This window comes from Myotis lucifugus, unplaced genomic scaffold (genome assembly GCF_000147115.1).
Source record: "Myotis lucifugus unplaced genomic scaffold, Myoluc2.0 scaffold_802, whole genome shotgun sequence".
NCBI lineage: Eukaryota > Metazoa > Chordata > Mammalia > Chiroptera > Vespertilionidae > Myotis > Myotis lucifugus.
The window spans coordinates 147,248-169,118 of record NW_005871850.1 but is presented as its reverse complement, the minus strand read 5'-3'; the positions used below and the strand labels follow the sequence as shown (position 1 = coordinate 169,118).

The 21,871-nt window shown below is 50.3% G+C and overlaps 1 protein-coding gene across 3 annotated transcripts in view; it reads left to right on the top strand.

The window, feature by feature from the left end:
• Window positions 1–686: 686 nt before the first annotated feature.
• The window catches only part of TRAPPC9 (trafficking protein particle complex 9), a 154,148-nt gene continuing 132,963 nt past the window's right edge, over window positions 687–21,871 (top strand). The window contains exons 1-5 of one of the 3 annotated variants that reach the window (XM_023747158.1): window positions 687–1,539; window positions 7,866–8,011; window positions 9,935–10,063; window positions 16,997–17,023; window positions 20,450–20,571. In XM_023747158.1, coding sequence (XP_023602926.1) covers window positions 956–1,539; window positions 7,866–8,011; window positions 9,935–10,063; window positions 16,997–17,023; window positions 20,450–20,571 — 1,008 coding nt within the window. In that variant the 5' untranslated portion in view covers window positions 687–955. The remainder of the gene's footprint in view (window positions 1,540–7,865; window positions 8,012–9,934; window positions 10,064–16,996; window positions 17,024–20,449; window positions 20,572–21,871) is intronic. The other 2 variants (XM_023747160.1, XM_023747159.1) reach the window with 2 other exon arrangements.

Sequence of the window (21,871 nt, the reverse complement as noted above, 5' to 3'; positions counted from 1 at the left end):
TCTGTGAAAAATCAATAAAATATATTTAAAAAAAAACAAACAACCAGAGCATCCACTCACTAGCCCTTTGAGGCTTGTGTGACTATCCTCATTTTTATTCATCATTTAACTGGGGTTTAGAGACGCAGACAGGCCTGCCCCTGCTCACCCACGTGGTTAGTAGAGTCAGGAGTTGACCGTGGTCTTCAGATTTCCTGGCATTTCCATTTCCATTGTGATGGTCTCTGGGAGGGGGCGGTATTCAGTCCATTTGGTCATTCATTCGCTCATTCATTCAACAAACACTTTGGAGTACCTTCTATGGGCCAGATACTTTCCTATGGGTAATCTAATTTAATTCTTCAGCAGTGCTGCTAATCATGTACTCTGGTTTCCTTTTGATGTCCGACAGTATTGGCTCAGACAGGTTACGAAAGCTCTCCCAGGGCACCACCGTTTATAACGGAGGGACGGTAAATGTGTAGGACCCCTCTTTTTCTGTCAGGCAGTGTGCTGGGTATTTCACCTAGCAACCTTCCTGAACCCAGATAGATTCTCATAAGGCACGTTTTCTTATCTCCATGATTTTGCAACTTAGGAACTTAGGCAGCCTGGAGTTCAAGTCCAGACCTTTGGATCCCACGGTGCTTCTTCTCACTGTATTCTCATTTGTTCCTTCATTCAGCAAACATGCCTGAGCACTGACGGCACCAGTGCCCAGCCGGGCGGGAGCAGAAAATGAGGGGCAGCCCCTTTTCTGCAGGAGCTCGGAGCCCAGTCCAGGAGTGGGGGGACTGTGGTGGGAGCTGTGGCAGTCATCTGCAGAACTCGGGGGACAAGCTGTCTTCCATGGCTTCGCGTGGGGCGTACCCTGCCTCCCAGGTGGTCAGCGTCAGTCCCCATCCCTAAGCAGCCTTCACAACCGACCGCGTGCGCCTCAAAGTCTCCTTTCGTGTCTTCGGGCAGGGACTTCGCCATGAGCGTGCCGGACTACATGCAGTGCGCCGAGGACCACCAGACGCTCCTCGTGGTGGTGCAGCCCGTGGGGGTCGTCTCCGAAGAGAACTTCTTCCGGATCTACAAGAGGATCTGCTCCGTGAGCCAGATCAGCGTGCGGGACTCCCAGCGCGTGCTGTACATCCGCTACCGGCACCACTACCCGCCCGAGAACAACGAGTGGGGCGACTTCCAGACCCACCGCAAGGTCGTGGGCCTCGTCACCATCACCGACTGCTGCTCGGCCAAGGACTGGCCGCAGACCTTCGAGAAGTTCCACATGCAGAAGGAGATCTACGGCTCCACCCTCTACGACTCCAGGCTCTTCGTCTTCGGGCTGCAGGGGGAGATCGCCGAGCAGCCGCGCACCGACGTGGCCTTCTACCCCAGCTATGAGGCCTGCCCAGGCGTGGAGAAGAGGATCGAGGACTTCATCGAGTCACTCTTCATTGTGCTCGAGTCCAAGCGTCTGGACAGGGCCACCGACAAGTCCGGGGACAAGGTCCCCCTGCTCTGCGTCCCCTTCGAGAAGAAGGACTTTGTCGGCCTGGACACGGACAGTAGGTAAGTTCACCTGGAGGCCCGGGGTCCTGGCTGCGAGCTTGGGGGGCTTCCTGACACCCAGAAGGGACCCGGGTGGAACTTCATGGCAGGAAAGGGTAGAAAGGTGCAGTCCATTCGTGTTTAGCCTTTTCAAAACGGGACAGCCTTTGCCTCAGGGAAATCCTCTTAGGGTTAGTGTGCACACTGACTCCCCCTTTTCAGCCGCGCCCCCTAGTAGAACCGCCCCCCCCCCCCCTGGTGTCCAATACAGTGGCCAGAGCCCCTGTGGCTCGTGAGCACCAGGGAGGAGGCTAGTCTGAGCCGAGATGTGCTGTAAGAGAAATGCACATCAGCTTTGGAGACTTAGAACAGAAAAAATAAAGTAAAATACCTCATTAATGTTTTGATATTGACTACATGTCAGATTGATAATACTTTACATATATTAGGTTAAATAAAATAAGTTATTAAATCAGTTTCAATAATTTACTTTTGCTTTTTACTTTTTTAAATGTGGCAACTAGAAAAGTTTACTCATGTGGTGCACATTGTATGCCTGTTGGACAGCGCTGCCCTAGAGCCCAGATGGAACTTACTTCTTCAGGGTCACCCGTGGTTCTAGAGGAGAGGCCGAGTCTGGAGAGGTGGCAGGACCGGTGCCAGCTGAGCTGGAAGTGGACCCGTGTCTCCCGGTGCCCGGACCGGGTATCATGCTTGGGTCAACCCCGCTTTGCCACTTGGTAGCCACAGTGTCAGACCCAGGATCTCAGGGACACCCCCAGGGACTTCCCAGAGAGCTCCTTACTCAGATGGGACTGTGTTTCCAGTGTCCGCAGAACAGGGAGTGTGGCTGGGGCAGAAGGTCGGTCCTCACGCTTTCCCTGCAGTTAAGTCGGTTAAGTCGACAGCTTCACTCTGCACTGGAATTACAGATGAGCTCTTCTGGGCCCTTCCCCTCTCTCCCTCTCTCCTCTCTCCTTCTCTCTCCCCCTCTCCCTCTCTCCCTCTCTCCCTCTCTCCCTCTCTCCCTCTCTCCCTCTCTCCCTCTCTCCTCTTTCTCACTCTCCCTCTCCCCCTCTCCCCCTCTCCCCCTCTCCCCCTCTCCCCCTCTCCCCCTCTCCCCCTCTCCCCTTCTCTGTCTCCCCGGCTGCCATGGCGGCATCTGTCCAGCAGAGGACTAGATGCAAGCCAGGGCTACCACTGCTTGCCAAGACGTGGCCCTTTGCTAGGGGAGCTGGGGAGCCATGTGGCCTGGGCTTCCTGCCTTGGGCCCTCTGCGTCTTTCCTCCCTCCAATGTAGACTTCAGACGATGGTCTCGCAGGTGAGGAGTCACTGACATGTGCACGCAGGCCAAGGCCTGCTGCAAATTGACGCTCAGTGTGTTTCTTGAATGGACCCTAAGGTCAAACACTGCCTTTCTGGTGGTTGCTAAGTTGGCAGAGAAAATGTCACAGAATTGAGAAAAAAATGGCCCAGGCCAGCTCTGCCAGTGAGAAGCGCAGATCAGCCCATCAGGGTCTGGAGTAATTTTTCCTTCCTCCCCGGACACGTTTATAAGGTCTGAGGGAAGGACAAGGCCTGCCATACCCATGATGCATGCTGGATGGCGGGGGCCCTGTGATCATGTGCCAGCGCTCCCTCCCCCTCCTGGGAGCTGAGGGGCTGGTTTAGGAGTCTGGGCAGCTGTCGAGGGCAGAGCTGCTGAGCCTCCTGGGCTGTCAGGTGGCTCATCCCTTATGGAACGGGGCTGCATAGCGCCCAGGGCTCCCTGTCCTCCCCATGTCACCACAGCCTGCGGTTGGCAGGGACTGGCTTCTCCCCACTGCACAGGCCGCTGGGTGACTTTTGCTTATCAACTTCTAGGCTTCGAGGCTGCAGACCCACGGCCCATCCTATTCTAACCGCTCTCCAAACACTCAGCATCATTTGAACTCCAGTGGGATACCAGTGACCCCCAATCAGACCCATCCCCTCTAGTCACTGGTAACCTGCTGTGGCCTCCACGGCTCCATAGTCACTCACCTTTACTACAGTGCTTTGGGGCAGGAGTGATACAAAGCGTAGAGGGGAGATGAGATAGGATTTCGTAGCCCAAAGGGAAATGTCCAGGAGTAGGTCCCACTTGGGTTTGGCGAACTGACCCCCTGACGGCTTCCTGGCAGATGCCGCTCACTTCAGGCCCAGGCCCCCGGGAGCCCAGGGGTGGGTGGGTCTTACTTAGGCGTCGAGTGTGTCCCCAGCCTCCTCGGCGCCCGCCGTAAATTCAAATTCCTGTACATGGAGAGTCGTAGCTGCCAAAGTTATTTTTGTTCTTGTGTGTTTCTAATTTTTGCTTGTTCCTCTTTCCTTTCTTTTCCTTTTCTTTTCTCTCATACCGCCCTGTGAGTATGTTGTTGGGTCTGAAAAGGTAGGCTGGGAACATTCTGCTTGGAAAGTAGCTAGATTTCCATCCGTGCTGCCGCCTCCTCGCCTCCATCGCTTTCAGAACAAAATCTTGCTGCTGCCTTGACCCGTGTAGCATCCTGGTCATCCTTTTATTTTCTAAAATTTTATTAGCTGCTTTAGCATGTAACTCACTGGTGTTTGGTCTCTGTTGAAATACTTGCTTTGGGGACCTTGTTGTTCTTACTTAGTATTTGTAACCAACGAGCCTGTATTAATTTTTTCATTCGTACGAGGAAGGGAGATGCTGTTTCCGGTGGCCGCGAGGGCTCTCTCCTGGGCTGCTTTAACCTAGAAGGTCGAGCGCCTTGCTTGATTCTGGCTTTTAACTGAGCGCATTTGGCACGTGGCTCTTGGCTGCGGCTGTGTGCATGGCGGGGTTTCGTGGCCACGGTCACCAGCAAAGGGACGCCGTTGGAGGAAGCGGCCCCCGGAGTTTCTCTTGCTTTCCCCTTGAGCATGCCAGGACTTCGCTTCGCCTTAGCAACCTACGAAGGGGCGGAGGCTCCTCGAAAATCAACACCAGTCTTATGCCCCTTTCCGAGGGCGACTTTTCCAAGTGTCAGGAAGGTATGGCTGCTCGTACGCAGCCAGTTCATAGTCCTTGTGGACACCAGGACCTTTCATTGACCCTGGTGCCCACTCTCCAGCCAATAAGCGGTCAGAGCCAGACACGCGTTTCACCTTCCGTGGTTGTACGGCCCTTACCTGCAGCAGCCTTTACCTTGAACCCTGTGTTGGCCGGAAGTGGCTGTTTCTGTGTGTGCTGAGGCTGATGTGTGTCACTGAGGGACATGTCCCGAAGGGACCATCTCTGGTGACCTAGGACTCATCCCACCCCGTGGGGAAAGGTTTTGCCACCACCATGGCCAGGAGGCCTGGGCTCTTTAATGCTTTGGTCCAAGTGTGAGCACGTTCACCTCAATTGAGACAGGCTGCCTTCCTGCAAGATTCGGTCACATTCTGGGGCGGGGAGAACAAAACACAAGTAAGTGTAGCAGGTTCCAGAACTTGAAGCTGTGTGGCTTGGAAAATGCGTGGCGGGGATCCCGTGAGGGCTGGTCATGCCCCGGACCACAGGGCCTTTGTGGTCACTCACCCGCTCCCAGGTGATCGGTGTGAGAATAGCCTTGCTGGGTTCCTCCTTTCTCTCCAGCTCCCCCCATGCAGGTATGCCACAAGCAAGGTCACTCCTAGACATCAGGCCCCTCTCCTGAGCCACCTCCTGGCCTCCTGTGAGACTTAACGTGCTTTCCCTAAGTGACCGGGCGGGGGAGGCCTCCCTCTCAGAGGGCTGTGGCTCCCACGCTTCGAGCGAGTGTCCTGTGTTGGGAAGAGGGAATAATTTACTTTTTTTGAAGCGTTCAGGCAGGATGCTTTAAAGCAGATTTTACTCTATTAGGTTAGGAGTAAATTCTTTTAAAAAATCAAGTCTAATTCAAAATCTCCTGTGGGTCAATATCATGGTAGTACTGGTAAACTCAGCCGCGTGTTACAAGTGGAGAATCATGTCACTGTTGGGGAAAGAGAACTTGGTTTTGGACACAGTTCTTTTCCTGATCAGAGCAGGAGAGCACAGCAGGTGAGGGAGCCCGCACTGCCCTCGTGTGGGCGGGCGAAGCTTTGCGCCGGGCAGAGGGATCCGTTTTCTCAGGGGCACAGGGAGCTGCGCCTGAAGTTTGGTGCCGTTTGTATGACTGTTATTTCGCATCAGGGGAAGATAAGCGTTCCTCTCAGCGCATCACGTGGGTCTCAGAGTGAGACGCTCGAACGGGTGCTCAGTGAGCCTGTCCCCTGACAGCTCCAGTGGCGTGTGCACATTTGTGAGAATACTTGACTTTGGGGCCTGGGCTGTGATGAAAAAAAAATGTGTTTATTGATTTTAGTTAGAGAGGAAGGGAGAGAGATAGAAACATTGGTGAGAGAGAAACATCAACATTGGTCGGCGGCCTCCTGAAGGCCCCCCACGGGGGATCAAGCCTGCAACCTGGGCTCGTTCCCTCTTCGGGCATCGAACCAGTGACCCTTTGATGCATGGGATGACGCTCAACCCATTGAGCCACACTGGCCAGGCTGGGCTGTGATTTCGCTCTTTCTCCTCCCTTCCTTCATCTCTCTTTCTCCTCTTCCCAAATGCCCTCCTAGAGGTCATGGTCTCGATGGAAGGGATGGACAGACACCCAGAGAGTAACTAGGCCGACCTGCTATGGAGGGCAGCCCAGCTGAGAGCTAGAGGGATTTCCAGGGAAGCTTTCCTGGTGGGAGAGGGCTCTGTATTGACTTCTCAAGATAAAGTCGGAGTGAGCCAGGTGAAGGGGCCGAGAGGGGGCTCAGGTGGCAGAGAAGGCTGCCAGCAGGGGTGACCTTGGGGAGCGGTAGTCCCGCCGCTGCTGTCTGGAGGAAGGAGTGGGTTGGGCAGGAGTGGCTGTGCGTACCTTTGCGACCCATCCATTCATTTGATTTTGAGTGTCCGGGGAAAGAAGGGTGGATACACAATATTAAGCAAAACATGCTTGCCTTTTTGGAGCTTACAGATACCAGAAGTTGATTCAGCACAGACTGTTCTAGGAACACGGCAGGGACTCCTAGCCCAGCGTGCAGAAGCTGGAGGCAGGGAAGGCTCGCTTGAGAAACTGACAGTCACACTGAGCCCTAAGGAGAGTGGGCAGTAGCGAGGTGGAAGGGTCAGGTCACAGGGGACCCCAGTACCTCAGTGTGGCTCTGGGGTGTGGGGAAGTAGTGAGAGGGGCTGGACCTGAACTGGAGAACCTTTGAAGGCTTTGAAGTGCTTTGGGAAGGTTACGCTGAGCATGTGTGTGTGTGTGTGGTCACGGACAGGGGTTAGACGAACATAGAAGGTTCTTGAGGTGACCCGTGGTGGGGAGAGATGACATGTCCGGCTGGGATGGCAGAGGCATATGGATGTAGTACTTCCTGTGGGGAGGGCTTGTGAGCGGAGCCATAGGAGGGACGGGAGGGAGGCTGGTGAGTCCCCTTCTATCCCTCTCTGCCTTATGTGATGATCTGAGTATTTGGAACAGAAAAGCTAAATTCCAGGGTAGCGAAAGAAAAAGAGTTTGTGGAGCTCATTAGAGTTAGATCTGATAGGATGTAACTTCGTATTGAAACCTGCCAATAACATTTGTTTAGCTGGACCCCTCCCACCTTCTGGATTTCCATCCGGGTTTTTACTCTTGATACTATTGCTTTCCATGGTCAGGGAAGAGTTACTATAGCTGTGACTTTTCTTAAAAAAAATCATATCTTCTAAGAAATGTAATAGTCAAGAGATTATTTAAAAATGATGAAGGAAGCTTTTGGTGTAGTTTCTTTGGTTTCTGAGTTGACATGGAATTCAAAGCCTTTGCATTATTTAATGGCACATCCTTGCCAACATTTAAAGAGCTGTCAGCGCCCAGGCCCCGCCCGCGCAAAGCATTACTAACGCTCACTCTGAAATCGTGAAGATCCAGGTCTTGTTTGCAGAAGCCAAATGCTTGGCTTATAATAGGCAGCCTCACTCTCTTTATAAAATAATAATACGTTTGTAGTTAAGGAAGTGGAAGTTAATCGTGTTTTTAAAAAGCTACAACATACTTTCTTGTGCTAATGTTGTGATCAGAACATCTGAAAAGAAAACTCCTGCGCTCACATTGTCCAGGTGACACACACGGTGGGAGTTGTTTCTCCCTGTGACACTGAAAAAATAACTTAGACGCCAGGACCGCTCCAGCTCGCATACTGGCAATGATGGCTGCTGGCTGTCCTGATAGAGCCTCTAGTTGCCTTTGTAGCTTTTTTTCTTTTTTTGTAGCGAGAGAGCTGCGTAGCTGCTTAGCCAGTGTGCCGGGGGGCAGAAGTCGGGCCTTCGCAGTGATGTGTTTCCACGCGTTTTATCTTTCAGACATTACAAGAAGAGGTGCCAGGGGCGCATGCGGAAGCACGTGGGGGACCTGTGCCTGCAGGCGGGCATGCTGCAGGACTCCCTGGTGCACTACCACATGGCCGTGGAGCTGCTCCGCGCCGTGAACGACTTCCTGTGGCTCGGCGGTAAGGCGATCTGACGAAGCTGGTCAGATATGTGATTATGGCAACTGTTATCTGAAATAAGAGAACCGAAAAAATGGGCCTAAACACAAGGGATGGGCAGGAGAAGCAGGCAGCCTGCTGGGGGCCGTGGGCAGTGGCCTGGCAGCGTCCCGGCCTCGCCTCTGGCACTCCCCACCCAGGTCGTGCCCCAGTCCCACTGGAGCACGGTGCCCTTCGTTTACCAAGTCCTGATTCCCTGGTCCGCTTGTTTTTAATTTTAGCACATCTCGCCCTCTGCTTAGAATGCCATCCCCCCACTCCTCATTCTTCAACACCTCGTCCATACATTAGCAGGTGAATGGATAAGTACAGTGCAGTATATCCAGATGGTGGAGTAGACATAAAAATGAATGAAATGCTGCCCAGCCGGCGTGGCTCTGTGGGTGAACGTTGTCCCATGCACCAAGAGGTCATGGTTCAATTTCCAGTCGGGGCACATGCCCAGGTTGTGGGCTTAATCCTCAGTGTGGGATGTGCAGGAGGCAGCTGGTCAATGATTCTCTGGCATCATTGATGTTTTTTTTTCTCTCTCTCTTTCCTTTCCTCTCTGAAATCAATAAAAATATGTTAAAAAAGAAAAAGAAAAAGGAGTTGCCACATAAATACTTAAATCCTTTTGTGGTTTTATTTTTGAATACAGTAAATATCTCCAGCTGTAGCCTACACACACACACACACACACACACACACACACACACACACACAAGCGCTCTGTGATCCTCGGTATTTTCTTAGCATGTCAGAGTTTTAAGACCAAAAAGTTTGGGAACTGCTATGCTAATGAATGAGATGAGCACAACTGTTGCACAACTTACAGGGCACGTGGCCTCGCCTGAGATTCTTAGGCCATAACTGCCATTGACAGCAGAAGGAAACGTACTCCAGGTTAGTGTGGCTGCCCTTGAGGAGGAGGCACGCCCGTAGGTGTTTGCTCTAAATGGAACGGATGCATTTGGGGTGTCTGATGTGGAAAGACATCCTGGTCCTGCTTTGGTGGCATTACTTCTAAAATACATTCTTATTGATTTCAGCGAGGAAGGAAGAGGGAGAGAGAGAGAGAAACATCAATGATGAGAGAGAATCATTGATTGGCTGCCTCCTGCTTGCCCCCTTCTGAGGATCAAGCCCGCAACCCAAATATGTGCTCTTGACTGGAATCGAACCTGGGTCCCTTCAGTCCACAGGTCAATGCTCTATCCACTGAGCCAAACCAGCTAGGGCTGATGGCATTACTTTTAAATATTGTCAGTGCAGGGCACTTCCCACACATCACAGTGTCAGAATCTGGCACAGCACCTGCCACCCAGTAAGCTCTAAACCACGGGTGGGGAACGTTCGGCCTACAGGCTGTATAAGGCCTGAGAAATCATTTGGTCTGGCCCTGCCAATACATTAGGGGTGAGTTAATTAAATGTTGACCAAACTAAACAGGCAAATTTTTTTAAAATGTCCAAATCAGTTTTTATTGACTATTTCTATAGCAGGCTAATTTTTAAGTTGATAATTTTGTATGGCCCGCGAATGATGTTATAAATACCCAAATGGCCCTTGGCAGAAAAAGGTTCCCCACCCCGGCTACACTGTTGGTTAAATGAATGGCTGGCTGGCTGAGGGGCTGGCCCATTTCACTTGCGGATGCAGTCCCTCCGTGGAGCCTTGAGCATCGTGGGAGTTTTCTGGGGTGCCAGCCTTGACGGTGGCACCTGGAAGATGACCGTCGGCATGCTCCTGTGTATCACAGAACCAGTGGCCGTGGGCGTGATCTTTGTTGTGAGGAAAATGGGCATTTCCACGTAAAGTGTCCTGGGCATGCGTAGGCTCTGCGATTTGAGCTGGGAATGGGCCACTGACTTACTGATGGTCCTGTTTATTTTTTATGCCCAGCTGCCCTGGAAGGGCTGTGTTCGGCTTCTGTCATCTATCACTACCCTGGTGGGACCGGTGGCAAGAATGGAGCTCGCAGGTGCCAGGGGGGCTCACTTCCTGCCGAGGCAACCAACAGACACCGACCAGGTGAGCGCGCCCTTTCCTGTCTGGGCTCAGTCACTGTCCTGAGTGGGCAGGGTCATTGTTTCTGTCTGCCTCTGAGTCAAGCCTGACAGTGTTTCAGTCAAGTGTAGTGTCTGTGCGGTCAGAATCCTTGCACACGAGATGTTTCCTTCTGATCTTATTGAATATTTATCCATCTTGAGTCTTGCGGATCATATGAATGGATTGCAGTGATTGGCGGATTTCTGGGACACTTGCCTAAATTTCAGGGTCCACCGACCCTGAAGTTCTGTGTCTGGGGATCTTTATAATTGCTGTGCGTTTGGTGAAGTTCACCTCAGAGGTCCATTTTAATGGCTAATTCAGGGCCTGGGGACTGTTTCTTATTCTCCCGGGTGATGACATTTCTCTTAGTGAGTTACGTGTGATTGGCTTATGCTTCTTAGCCCTGATGCAGCGTAAACCATCTTGGTAGGGGAGACTCACCCGTGCTTATTGGATGAACTTAACCCTCCGACCCTCACTGAAGGAACTTGCCTGTGACGGTTCAGGAGGTATAGGTCACATGGCATAGGTCACAAAGATAATAACAACGATTGCAGAGATCAGGCTAGACACAGAACTACAAGGCATCTTTTGTTCTGTGAGATTTTTAGCATATTTCTCCCCAAAGAGAAAGTCTGCAGTAGTTCATTTGTATGGGATGGAAAGGCCTTGAATTCCCTTTCCCCCTGTAACCCATCCCCATTCTTAGCAAAGAGGGCAGGGACCACCATTGTGTATCAGCCACCGGCGCTGCAGCCCTAGCCTGGGTGCCCTCTCTGCAGAACAGCTAGCGTGACTCTAATGGTTTTTGAAGATACTTCATCCTTCGGTGGAGCTGTTCCTGACGACTTGAGAGGAGAGAGAAGTGCGCCGACAGCGGATAAGGGAAGAGTGAGGTGGAGAATCCTTCCTCTGCTCCTCCCTTTCTTGTGCTCTCCACCAGTATTTACCCCTCGTTGTGCTAACTTCTGTCTCTGGTGCGAGAGGACAGCATTTCAGGTCTATGTCTTCTCCAGGCAGCTGCCAGCGCTGTGAGCTCCCACATAGCCAGACAGGCGGACGCCTGCTTTATTTTCTCCTCGGGAGGCAGGCCTCTGTGCTCCTCTGGGGGTGCTGAGGCTGGAGGGTGGTCCCCTGTGACCTGAAGTTAGGTATGGAGAGGGAGACGGTGTTGCTGATGTGACTAGTGAGGCTCCAGGGACTTTTTACGGCAGTGTTTCCTTCCCCCCTTGCTGAACGTAGGCAGAAGCAGTTTTCAGCTTTTTTGAAAACCTGCTCTGTCTGCAGAAGAGAAATGTCTTTATGTAGTTTTGCCCAAAAAACCCTCATGAACCTTGGGCGCTTTTCAGTGTTGAAGGCGGTCTCTGGGGAAGTGCCCCTGAGGCTCCGTGAGAGCTGGGGGAGCGGTGTGAGCCGCATGGAGGCCGGAAACTGCGGCCCTGCCTTCCAGCAGCCAGGCTCCAGGCCCGTGAGCAGGCTCGATCACAGGACACACACATTGCTTGATCTTGCAAATTAATTTCACAATGATCAGCGTGCGTGGCAGCCTCCTCTTACATCAGGGATTAGGGCGCCAGCTGTCTGAGACGAGGCCCGGACAAACCAACTATTTAACATTCTGCCTGGAAGTTCTATCTCAGGGTCCTTTTCCACAGCCCAGCAGCGGAAATACAGATGGAGCATGCTGTGCCGTCTCTCTGTGCCTCGATGATCTTGTCTGTGAATTGGGGAAGAGAGTGATAGTCCCTACCCCCCAGGGCTCTGGGGAGGTTGAGTGAGACACACATAGAAATGCCTGCACCTGGTCCATGCCGGCAGGTCTCGTTGTCAGTGCTGTTGCTGTTGGCAATATGAACTCATGAATAATGTTAAAGATCCAGGCTGCATGGCTCTCAAGCAGATTTCCTCTAAGAAAAGGAAATTCCCCCCCCCTCACTTAAAGTTGAGTTATCTTAGTTTCAAAAGAATTCTGTAGTCTCTACCTATTTTTGCTTTAATTCTTGTTTTGTTTTACTTTAAAAAAAAGATGTTTTTATTGATTTCAGAGAGGAAGGGAGAGAGAGATAGAAACATCAATGATGAGAGAGTATCACTGATTGGCTGCCTCCTGCACACCGACTACTGGGGATTGAGCCCCCAACTCTGGCCTGTACCCTGACCAGGAATTGAACCATGATCTCCTGGTTCATAGGTCGACTCTCAATGGCTGGGCTGTTTTACAGTTTTTAAAGACTTTCCTTGGTGACAGAAGATGTGACTCTGGGTGGTGAGCACACAGTGCAATATACAGATCTTATAACATAGAAACCCACATCTGAAACCTATGTGATTCTATTAACCAATGTCACCCCAATAAATCTAATAAAAAAGGGAAAAATATATAAAGACTTTCCTAGTAATCAAAGGTTAGAGGCCACAAATCCCCCCCCCAGATTTATATATGAACCCACAAGTCTATAATTAATGGACACAACTTGGTTTATTTAAAAAAAAAAATCAACAGGACATCTGTAATCCATCCAAAAGGAAGGAAATGGCTATTGACAAGTAACTGTTTCTCCTTAATGGTCATTTCTACTTTTTTGTCCTTAATTTATGAACAGTAATCATCATCATAATGGTCAAATAGCTATAAACTTCCCCAGCACCTTCCTTGGCCCTGTGCCGACTGCTCTCTGTACGTTTTACCTCCCAGCAGGCGTGGGGGGGCAGGTATCATATCTCCACTGGCAGGTGAGGGATTGAGGTGTAAAGAGATGAGGTGATTTGACCCAAATCATGCAGCGGGCGAGGGGCCGACTCGGGACCTGAACCCTGGTTGTATGATGACCAGGAAGCTTTCTTACCTGTCCCCCCATCAGCCTCCCAGGGACCGGTTGTCTGAGCTTCCGTGAGTTCATGAACGACAGGCGTTAGTGGTCTCAGCCTGCAGAGGCCCCAAAGGGGAGACAGCCGCGAGGATGGATGTAAGACAGAGTGGCAGAGACTAAGATTGCACATTTATTTCCACAAATGTTTTATTCTCAGCTAGTGACCAATGTCAGTGTTTCAAATTGTAACTGCGTACGCACTAAAAACAACATTAAAATGACTATAGTACAAAAAAGAAGTGGATTTTGAAAATCCAACCATTGCTAATGACTAATACTTGTTTTTTCCCCCCTCAAACTCATTCATTTTTTTTTAATCCTCACCTGAGGATATGTTTACTGATTTTTAGAGAGATAAGAGGGGGGAGAGGGAGAGAGAGAGAGAGAGAGAGAGAGAGAGAGACATCAATTGGTTGCCTCCCTTGTTGCCCCCACTGGGAATTGAATTGCAACCAAGGTATGAGCTCTGACCAGGAATCAAACCCACAGCCTTTTGGTGTTCTGGACGACGCTCCAACCAACTGAGCCACCCGGCCAGGGCTCAGTTCCATTATTATTATTTTTTTAGTGCAGTAAGAAGGTTTGATTAAATCCGTGTCATTCCAGCAATGTAGGGACTGGCTAACTTTCCTTAAGCTGAATAATTTAAAGATTATTTGTAAGAAGGTATATTTTGACAACTCAGAATTCATATGGCCATGTAATCATCCACTAAAACCTTTACATGACCATAGTCATTAATTTAGAAACATTGATATTCAGGGAATAAGCTTATCTCCTTTGCAGTTGAAGAAATTTTGATTTGTTTCTGTACCTTTAATCGGTTAAAAAAAAATTGAAAGTCACCTGTCACTTTGGCTACAGAGCGGGAATGAAAGGGGAGCCCATGATGTTTTCCTTTGTAAGTAAACGTTTTCACATTTTTAAAAAAATATATCTTTATTGACTTCAGAGAGGAAGAGAGAGGGAAAGAGAGATAGAAACATCAATGATGAGAGAGAATCATTGATTGGCTGCCTCCTGCACATCCCCTAATGGGGATCAAGCCCGCAACCCAGGCCTGTGCCCCCGACCGGAATTGAACCTGGGACCCTTCAGTCCGCAGGCTGATGCTCTATCCACAGAGCCAAACCAGCTAGGGCCGTTTTCACATTTTTTTTTTTAAACAAAATTTCACAAAATTGTCTGCTTCCTAGTTCCCAGCCCTTTGGAAAGTATTTTGCTAGACACTTGGACTCCCTACTGCTGGAAAAATGCAGACGTGGCTCTCATGCACAGTTACACGGAGCTGTTGGCTCTGGTGGCGTGCAGGATGTGAGGATAGGGGTCAGCTGCGCTTCTGACTGCTGGAAGGACAGGTTCCCTGGTCTCAGAGCCCTAATCTGTAAAATAACGTGTTTCTGCTCTATCACTTCCCCTGAGCCTGTGTCTTTTGTTTGTACTCGGTCGTGTTAAAGATTATAGATTAAGTACCCAATAGCATTTCCTTCTCCGAAGCAGAATTCAGCAGGTGCTAGCTAAGCATTTACCGGCTCTGAACATCCTGTTTTTATTTTTTTTTAAATAAGTATATTTTTATTGATTTCAGAGAGGAAGGGAGAGGGAGAGAGAGATAGAAACATCAATGATGAGAGAGAATCATTGATCAGCTACCTCCTGCACACTCCACACTGGGGATGGAGCCTGCACCCGGGCATGAAGCTCTATCCACTGAGCGAAACCCGCTAGGTCTGAACATCCTGTTTTTAAAAACCTTCCTCATCATTTCCCTTCTCCTGCAACCTGGGAGACCGCTTTTGGCCATAGGTGGCGCTGTTGCACCTTTTAAAGCCTTAGTTTCCGTGTTTGTCAAAGAAGACTTCACCATGTCCCTTTTACTTGATTTCTGTGTTTACTGCTTCAGAATAGCTCAGGGTCTGGATACCTGGAGCAATTGTTCTAGTTATAGCTTATTTTTATTCTGCCACCTCAGCGCGAAGTTTTAGACAGCTGTGAACAATGGCCATATTGGGCCTTTCTTCCAAAATTAGAAACCGTGATGTCAGAGAAGAGATAGAAACGGTCTCAGGAGCACCTCTCAGAAGAAAGCCCGGTCCGAGTCGGTGGACACGGGGCCCGCTGTGCAGGTGAATGAGGGAGGTGATTTGTACCTGGGCAGCCTGGTTGATTGACTTGGGTTTGAACACACGCCACTGTGAGCCATTCAAATGAGGCAGTTCTTTTTTTAATATGTTTTAAAAAAAATTTCATTTCAGAGAGAGGAAGGGAGAGGGAGAGAGGGATAGAAAAATCAATGATGAGAGAGAATCATGGATCGGCTGCCTTCTGCACACCCCCTACTGGGGATTGGGCCTGCAACCCGGGCCTGTGCCCTGACTGGGAATCAAACCGTGACCTCCTGGTTCACAGGTTGATGCTCAACCCCTGAGCCACGCCAGGGGGTAAATGAGGCAGTTCTCTCTGAGTCTTCTCCCCACCCGTGGACCAGGGGCTCCTACCTGCTCTGTAGAACTGTGAGATTCAGAGAGAAATGATGTGAAGTGTTTAGCCCAGTGGTTATCTCAGAAAAGAGGAATAAACTCTAGCGATTATTTTGTGTGGAGCCATCATTTTACAGTCTTTGTCAACAACGAAGGAATTAAATAGGAAAAGATGGTTTTATGAACAAAGATCCAATTAAGAAATGAATGAAATACTTGGGAGGGTCCGTAGTTCCTGCTCTCACAGTGTAGCAGCAGCCGCAGAGATGTGACAGTCACAAATACAGAATTATTTGTTAATTAGAGTATGGTGGGAGTCAAGGGGGCCCAATATTGGCATTCCTACTTTATCCACCAGCCATTTGAGAGGTGAGACAAAAGAGTAGGCAGTTGGGGATAGATGTGACTTTTATTACTGATGAAGCCACCTTATCCATGAACGTTAGGGATACAGGAAAATGGGAATCTTGATACTGTGTCCCGGCACTAGACAGGTTCCCCAGCGTCCGGCAGAGGCCTTCTGGCGAGAGGACCTGCCCTGTCACACTCAGGCTTGGAGGCGCCCAGCACTGGGCCTTCCTGAGGGTGGGCACCCATGGCGGTGGTCACGCTCTGTCTGGGCGCACGGCTGTGCCACAGAAGGCACCTGTCTTTACTGTATTACAGCCTGGGCATCGGGACGGCAGGGCTCTCTAGTCTGTGTGTGGAAATGGAGATTGCAGTGCAGCAACTAGCTCTCCCAGAGGACCTTGCCCTGGGCCTTGCTCTGCATAGACACTTGAATACATACGCAGTTTCAGTAGGAACATGCTATTGGGACATAGCTTTTTCAGTCCTGTGAGTGTGGTTACAAATGATCCTGGCTGATGGCAAGCATGATTCTTAGGGCGTGTTCTGTCATCATGGGAAGCCATGTTCCACAGGAAGGCGGATGGAGCTCATGGACACTGGACAATTGACCAGATGATCAAGGCTTGCAAAGCTGCTTCCAAAAAGAGAATTAACTATTTTGTATTTTAAACTAACTGCAGAGTTACTGTCTAAAAGTAGGAAATCCTTAGTTTGAAGTGTGCAGTAACTCTGTGTGTGAATTTGTGTGTGAGTGTGTGTCAGTGTGAGTGTGTATGAGAGTGAGAGTGTGAGTGTGTGTGTGTGTGAGTGTGAGTGTGAGTGTGTGTGTAAGATTTCAGGTAGCATGTAGTAAGTTCCATATAGCCTCCTGGTACCATCGCCCCCCTTTGCACAAATGAATCAATATTCCTTTGTCCTTTGGCTTATTTGTGGAAGTAACAAATTCTCATACTTGTTGGAGAATAACGGGTGTATGAGCTTAGGCAGTGGGGAGAAAAGAGGTGAGGCGGCACCCCACAATTCGTGCAGAAGTCATGGAAAAACTTCTAAAGCAAAAAGGCACTGAGCTTGTAAATCAGAATTGCTTTTCTGATCTGAGAGAAGCCCTCGGGTTTTTGAAGGCTGTGTGAATTGTGAAAGATGATGTAGTCGTTACCTTTGAAAGCAGTTTGTCTTCCCAATAAAACGCCATGCTCTGTTCTCTCTTCCAGGCGCACAGGAAGTTCTCATTGACCCAGGTACTCCATCTCTGTGCTTCGTTTCTTTTGGTTGTGTTTGCCTTTCTTTAAGCGCTTGTTTCTCGGCGGGGTGAATGAACGGTTACAATGTCTGCAGGGCGATCTGGGGGGCATTCTGATTTAAGCCGCTTTAAATCAGAACTGTTCAACCCTGATTGTTGCTTGGTCCCCGTTGATGGGGCCCGACTGCTCTATGCTGTGTGTGGAGGAGCTCCCGCCCGGCTCGCATGGCTGCGTGGATGGCCTGTACGTGTGCCTGCCGGGCGCTTTGAATGCACGGGCATGCCTGTCCGGTTGATTCACGGATTGACTGTGCTCTGACCTGTGGTCCATGCTCCTCGCAACATGCATTTGTGTTTCCTGTGTGTGCTCTTAGCACCGAAAGAAATGGTGCTTTTTTTTTTTCAGAGTCCAGTTTGCCTTTTCCCTCTTCACACCTCCTGTGATTAACCTCTTTTATTGCAGTGCCTAATTATTTTATAATGAGCTCTATTGTTTTCTGGCTTAATCCGAAACAATGACAAAGGGTAAATAATAAAAACCTGAGCCCCTGCCTGCCTTTGAGGACTAGAATCAGACAGTCATGCTGACACACGCTTTGTGGCCCAGACATCGATCCCATCTCATCGTGTCTCTTGATTCTGACATGAAATCGCTTCAGGTTTGCAGATTATTTTGTTTTAACACCGTGTCGGCTCCTTTCCCAAGGCTCATGTTCCGTGATCACCTCTTGCTCAGGCTGTCAATCGTGTAGAGGAAGAAAAACATGCTTTGCTTTCAGGAGACCTGAGTTGCTGGTGAAAGAACCATTCGGAACGTCCAGAACAGGCTGCATGGCCCGGCGGTGGGTGGGGGAGTGACTGCTGTGGGTACAGGGCTTCTTGTCGGGGTGATGGAAATGTCCTCAGGTTGATGGTGGGGATGGATGTGCAGCTCCGAGCGTAGTAAAAACCACTGGATGGTACATGTTAAATGTGTGAATTGTATTAAAGCTGCTTTTTTAAAAAAAGGCACCCACACAGTACCTTCACACAGTAAATGCAAATTGCTATCTAACAATACCTGTTTTTCAGAGCCTTTTTGTAGCTTTCCATCAATGTTCTAACTTTAGAATTCTATTTAAGAATCTCACTGTGTCTAGTGTAGTCTGTGTCCTTCAGTCTACTGATAGGGTGTATCGTATTAATTGATCTTGGCCTCTTAACCCAACCTGACGTTCTTGAGATGAATACCACTTGGTCATGTTGCACAATCCTCGTTGCTGGATTTAGTTTGCTAGTGTTTTGTTGAGGACTTTTCCAGTTCATTTAAGGTTATTGGGATTGGTTTTATAACCATGACGAGGTCTATCCTGGAGAATGCTCCGTGCCCGAGGACAGTGTGTGCCCTGCTGTTGCTGGGAGGTGAGGGGGGCGCTGTTGGTGTTTGCTGGCTCTACTCATTTTTCTGGGTCAAGAATTTAGTTTCATTTTGTACTTTCCCTGTCCCAGCTCTGAAACCAGACAGTTGTCTAAGATGTTCTAGTTCATTTTCTTGGAGAATGGTATTTAGAAACTTAAATATTGGCATTAAAATGCTTATTTAAAAAAGTGTTTTTTTAAAAATTTATTTTAGAGAGAGAGGAAGGGGAGGGATAGAATCATCGATGTTTCTCATTGGCTGCCTTCTGCATGCAACCCAGGTATGTGCCCTGACCAGAAATCAAACTTGGGACCTCTTGGTTCCTGGCTCGATGCTCAACCACTGAGCCACACCGGCCAGGCTGTAGGTGATTCGTCTTGATCGTGTGCTGTTGGGATGAGATGAGGTACCACATGAGGAATGAAGCACCCCCTCCTTCTGACCCCCATGATCTTCCCTTTCCTTTCTCCAAAGGAAAACAGCAAAATTCAACAATAGAAGTTGTTCAGGCTAATGAGATAGATCAAGGGGACCTGCCGTTTATTCAGTGTTACTGTGGCAGGACACATATGTTAGACACGTGAACCCCAGAGCTCGAGCCCGCGTCATCTGAGGGCCAGCAGGAAGACTCCGCTCCTGGACCTGACTCCTCACCTGCAGGCAGGGCATGCTGGGAGCTCCTCTCGTGGGGGTTGTGAGCATGGACACCTCCCCTAGCTTCTGTCTCCTGGGAAGGCCAAGTGACCGGCTGTGCTGTGTGGCGTGCAGTCGCCTGTAATGCAGAGCCTCCGTCTGCAGACGCCCAGCCCCGTGCAGTGGCCTCGCTGATTTGGGTCTGTTCTGTAGAACAGCGGTCACCCTTTCGGGCCTCACAGACCACCAGTGTCCGCGGATCACCGGCTGGCGACCGCTGCTTTAGGAAGTATATCTGTTCGACATCTTTTCAAGCACGCCTTTCTTTTATTATTTATAGTTCTGCTCTCTCATCTCTTGCTGTGATTTTCACAAAATCTGCGGGAAGCAGATTCCCCAGCCACCTGCCTCTTCCCAGTCCTCCGTGTGGCTCTTTCTTCCCTGACTGGAGGGGGATTTGACACAGGACATTTTCTTTCTGTCTCTTGGAATCTCTCTGTCCGTCTATCCATTTATCTGTCCACTCATTCTTCTGTCTTGTTCCACACATCATGCGGGGCAGCGTGCTGAACACTAACCATGCAGGCGAGAAGGCGGGGCCAGGAGGAGAGCAGGGCGGAGGGGGCTCGCAGGAGCGTGGCGGGCAGTGTGAGGGGCTGTGAGCGATAACGACCCACAGCACACGTGAGCCGGCCTCCCCGTGGACCTGAAGAAGACAGGGCTTGTGGGAGATGCTTGTCCGTGAGATAAACACGTGGCTCAGGAGATGGATGTTTGAGTGCTCCAGGAACTCAGAGACTCTCTCCCTTGGTCTCCTGGCAGTGTGTGTGTGTCGCTGGTTACGTTCTGTAGAGGACACCCCGCCCCAATGCGAGTGTGAGCTCAGGGATTAGGGGGTTCCGCTTGTTCACAGAGGTTGGCTAGACACAGAGCGTGGCAGCCACAGGAAGGTCTGGTGTTTATCAGTTACATTCTTTTCTGAGTGCTGGACAGTTGGAAATGCTTTCAAACAGCATATCTCCGTCTCAGGACACAGTGGCCCGCGGCTGTCGGAGCTTAAGGCCGGGAGGTAACGCGTGCTGGCCGCATGGTGTTCAGTCCACCTCGCTAGTTAGTGTAGGCGTGCTGCTTCTACAGAATGCATTTCAGGCTCTTTGAGAAAAATTTCAACAGGGAGGAAAACGTAATGTGAGCTAATTAACATTTAATACGATGCTTGGGTGGTGAGACTATTCTAGGGAGCATATGAGCTATGCGGACTTTTCAAATGATTTCATTACTTACATTTCAGCAGGCGATGTGTGTTATCTTGTGTGTGCCCCTCTTTTAGACTCACAAGGAAACGAGACTGAAAAGCAAAAGATTCTTTCTTTCCCTTCTCTCGGTGTGCAGGTGCCCTCACCACCAACGGCATAAACCCCGACACCAGCGCTGAGATCGGACGCGCCAAGAACTGCCTGAGCCCCGAAGACATCATCGAGAAGTACAAGGAGGCCATCTCCTACTACGGCAAGGTGCGCGGCCTGGGCGTCTCCGCCGGCAGTGCGCCTCCAGCCTCCTTCCCGTCTCACTGCGGGCAGAGCTGAGTGCCTTCCTTCTTTCTCTCCGTAACTCGGCAGGTCTCCCTGTGCATTTACACTCATCACAGGTTCCTCTCCAGTGATCAAAGTGCTCAGAGCTGAGTCCTGCTGCTGGGGAGACAGATGGAGAGAGGGGGGTGGCCTGTGTAGGTTTTTGAGCACCGTAGTGGCTGCCTGTGGACTGCGGCCCCCGGAAGCACCCCGGGTAGACCAGGCGGCTCTGACACGAGCAGGCGCCGCGCTCTCCCGCCTCGATGGCAAAGCCCTGTGGTGGATCCGCTTTGCCCCTGAGTCTGAATAAAGCTTAGTGGCTGCCCAGAGCCCTGTGCCAATGAGAACTGCAGACGTCACCTCCGTGGGAAAGGCTTGCTGTGCGGGCACAGGGGAGCCTGGAGAGGAAAGAGTGGACTCTGGAGTCTGACAGCCCGAGGGTCACCCCACATCTGACGTTAGTCAGCAGACACGACTGCACTGAGCCCGTGTTCTCTCTCAGGATGGGCGTTTCAGGGTTTCTATAGCCAGGGTAAACTGCGCACATACAGCCAACCACAGTGCCAGCCTCACTCTACTGCTCATGAAAAACTGGTCCTCGTCTCTTCGTCCTCACCCCAGTTTTCTGCAAGACTCCTTGGTCCTCGTGTGTGTGATACAACTAGGAAAAGAAAATCAGTGCCGTGCCTGTTCCCAGCTGTGTTTTTATTCGTTTGCTTCCTTTTCCTCTTTCTCCTTTCCTGCTCACCTCCTCCACCGCAAGAGGCTGGGCCTTTCCTGAGCCACCCAGACACCGGTTAGAGCTGCCCTGGGGGCTGGCCCATCGCCGGGAATTGACAGCGACATAAAACATACCTGTGCACGTCCGGGACTTGATTGTATTTGATTTGTACACACGCACGCCAGTCCGGGACTTGATTGTATTTGATTTGTACACACGCACGCCAGGCTGCCTCCCACCTTCTGAGGGAGAAGCACCGCCTTTTTTACGGAGGCGTGAAGTGAAGCTCACAGGGCCTTTTCTCTCTCCGTCTCCATCTGTCCTTCACCCCAGGACTGAAGAAGCAGGATCAAGTAATTGGGAAAGAGCAGATCAGAAAGACGGAAACAAGTAATTGGGAAAGAGCAGATCAGAAAGACGGAAACCTTTAAGTAGAGGACAGGGAGCTAGGATTTTTGCAACAAAGTCACATGAATTAACTCGGCTGCCTTAAAGCTCAGGTATGAGAGAGGGATTCTAAAA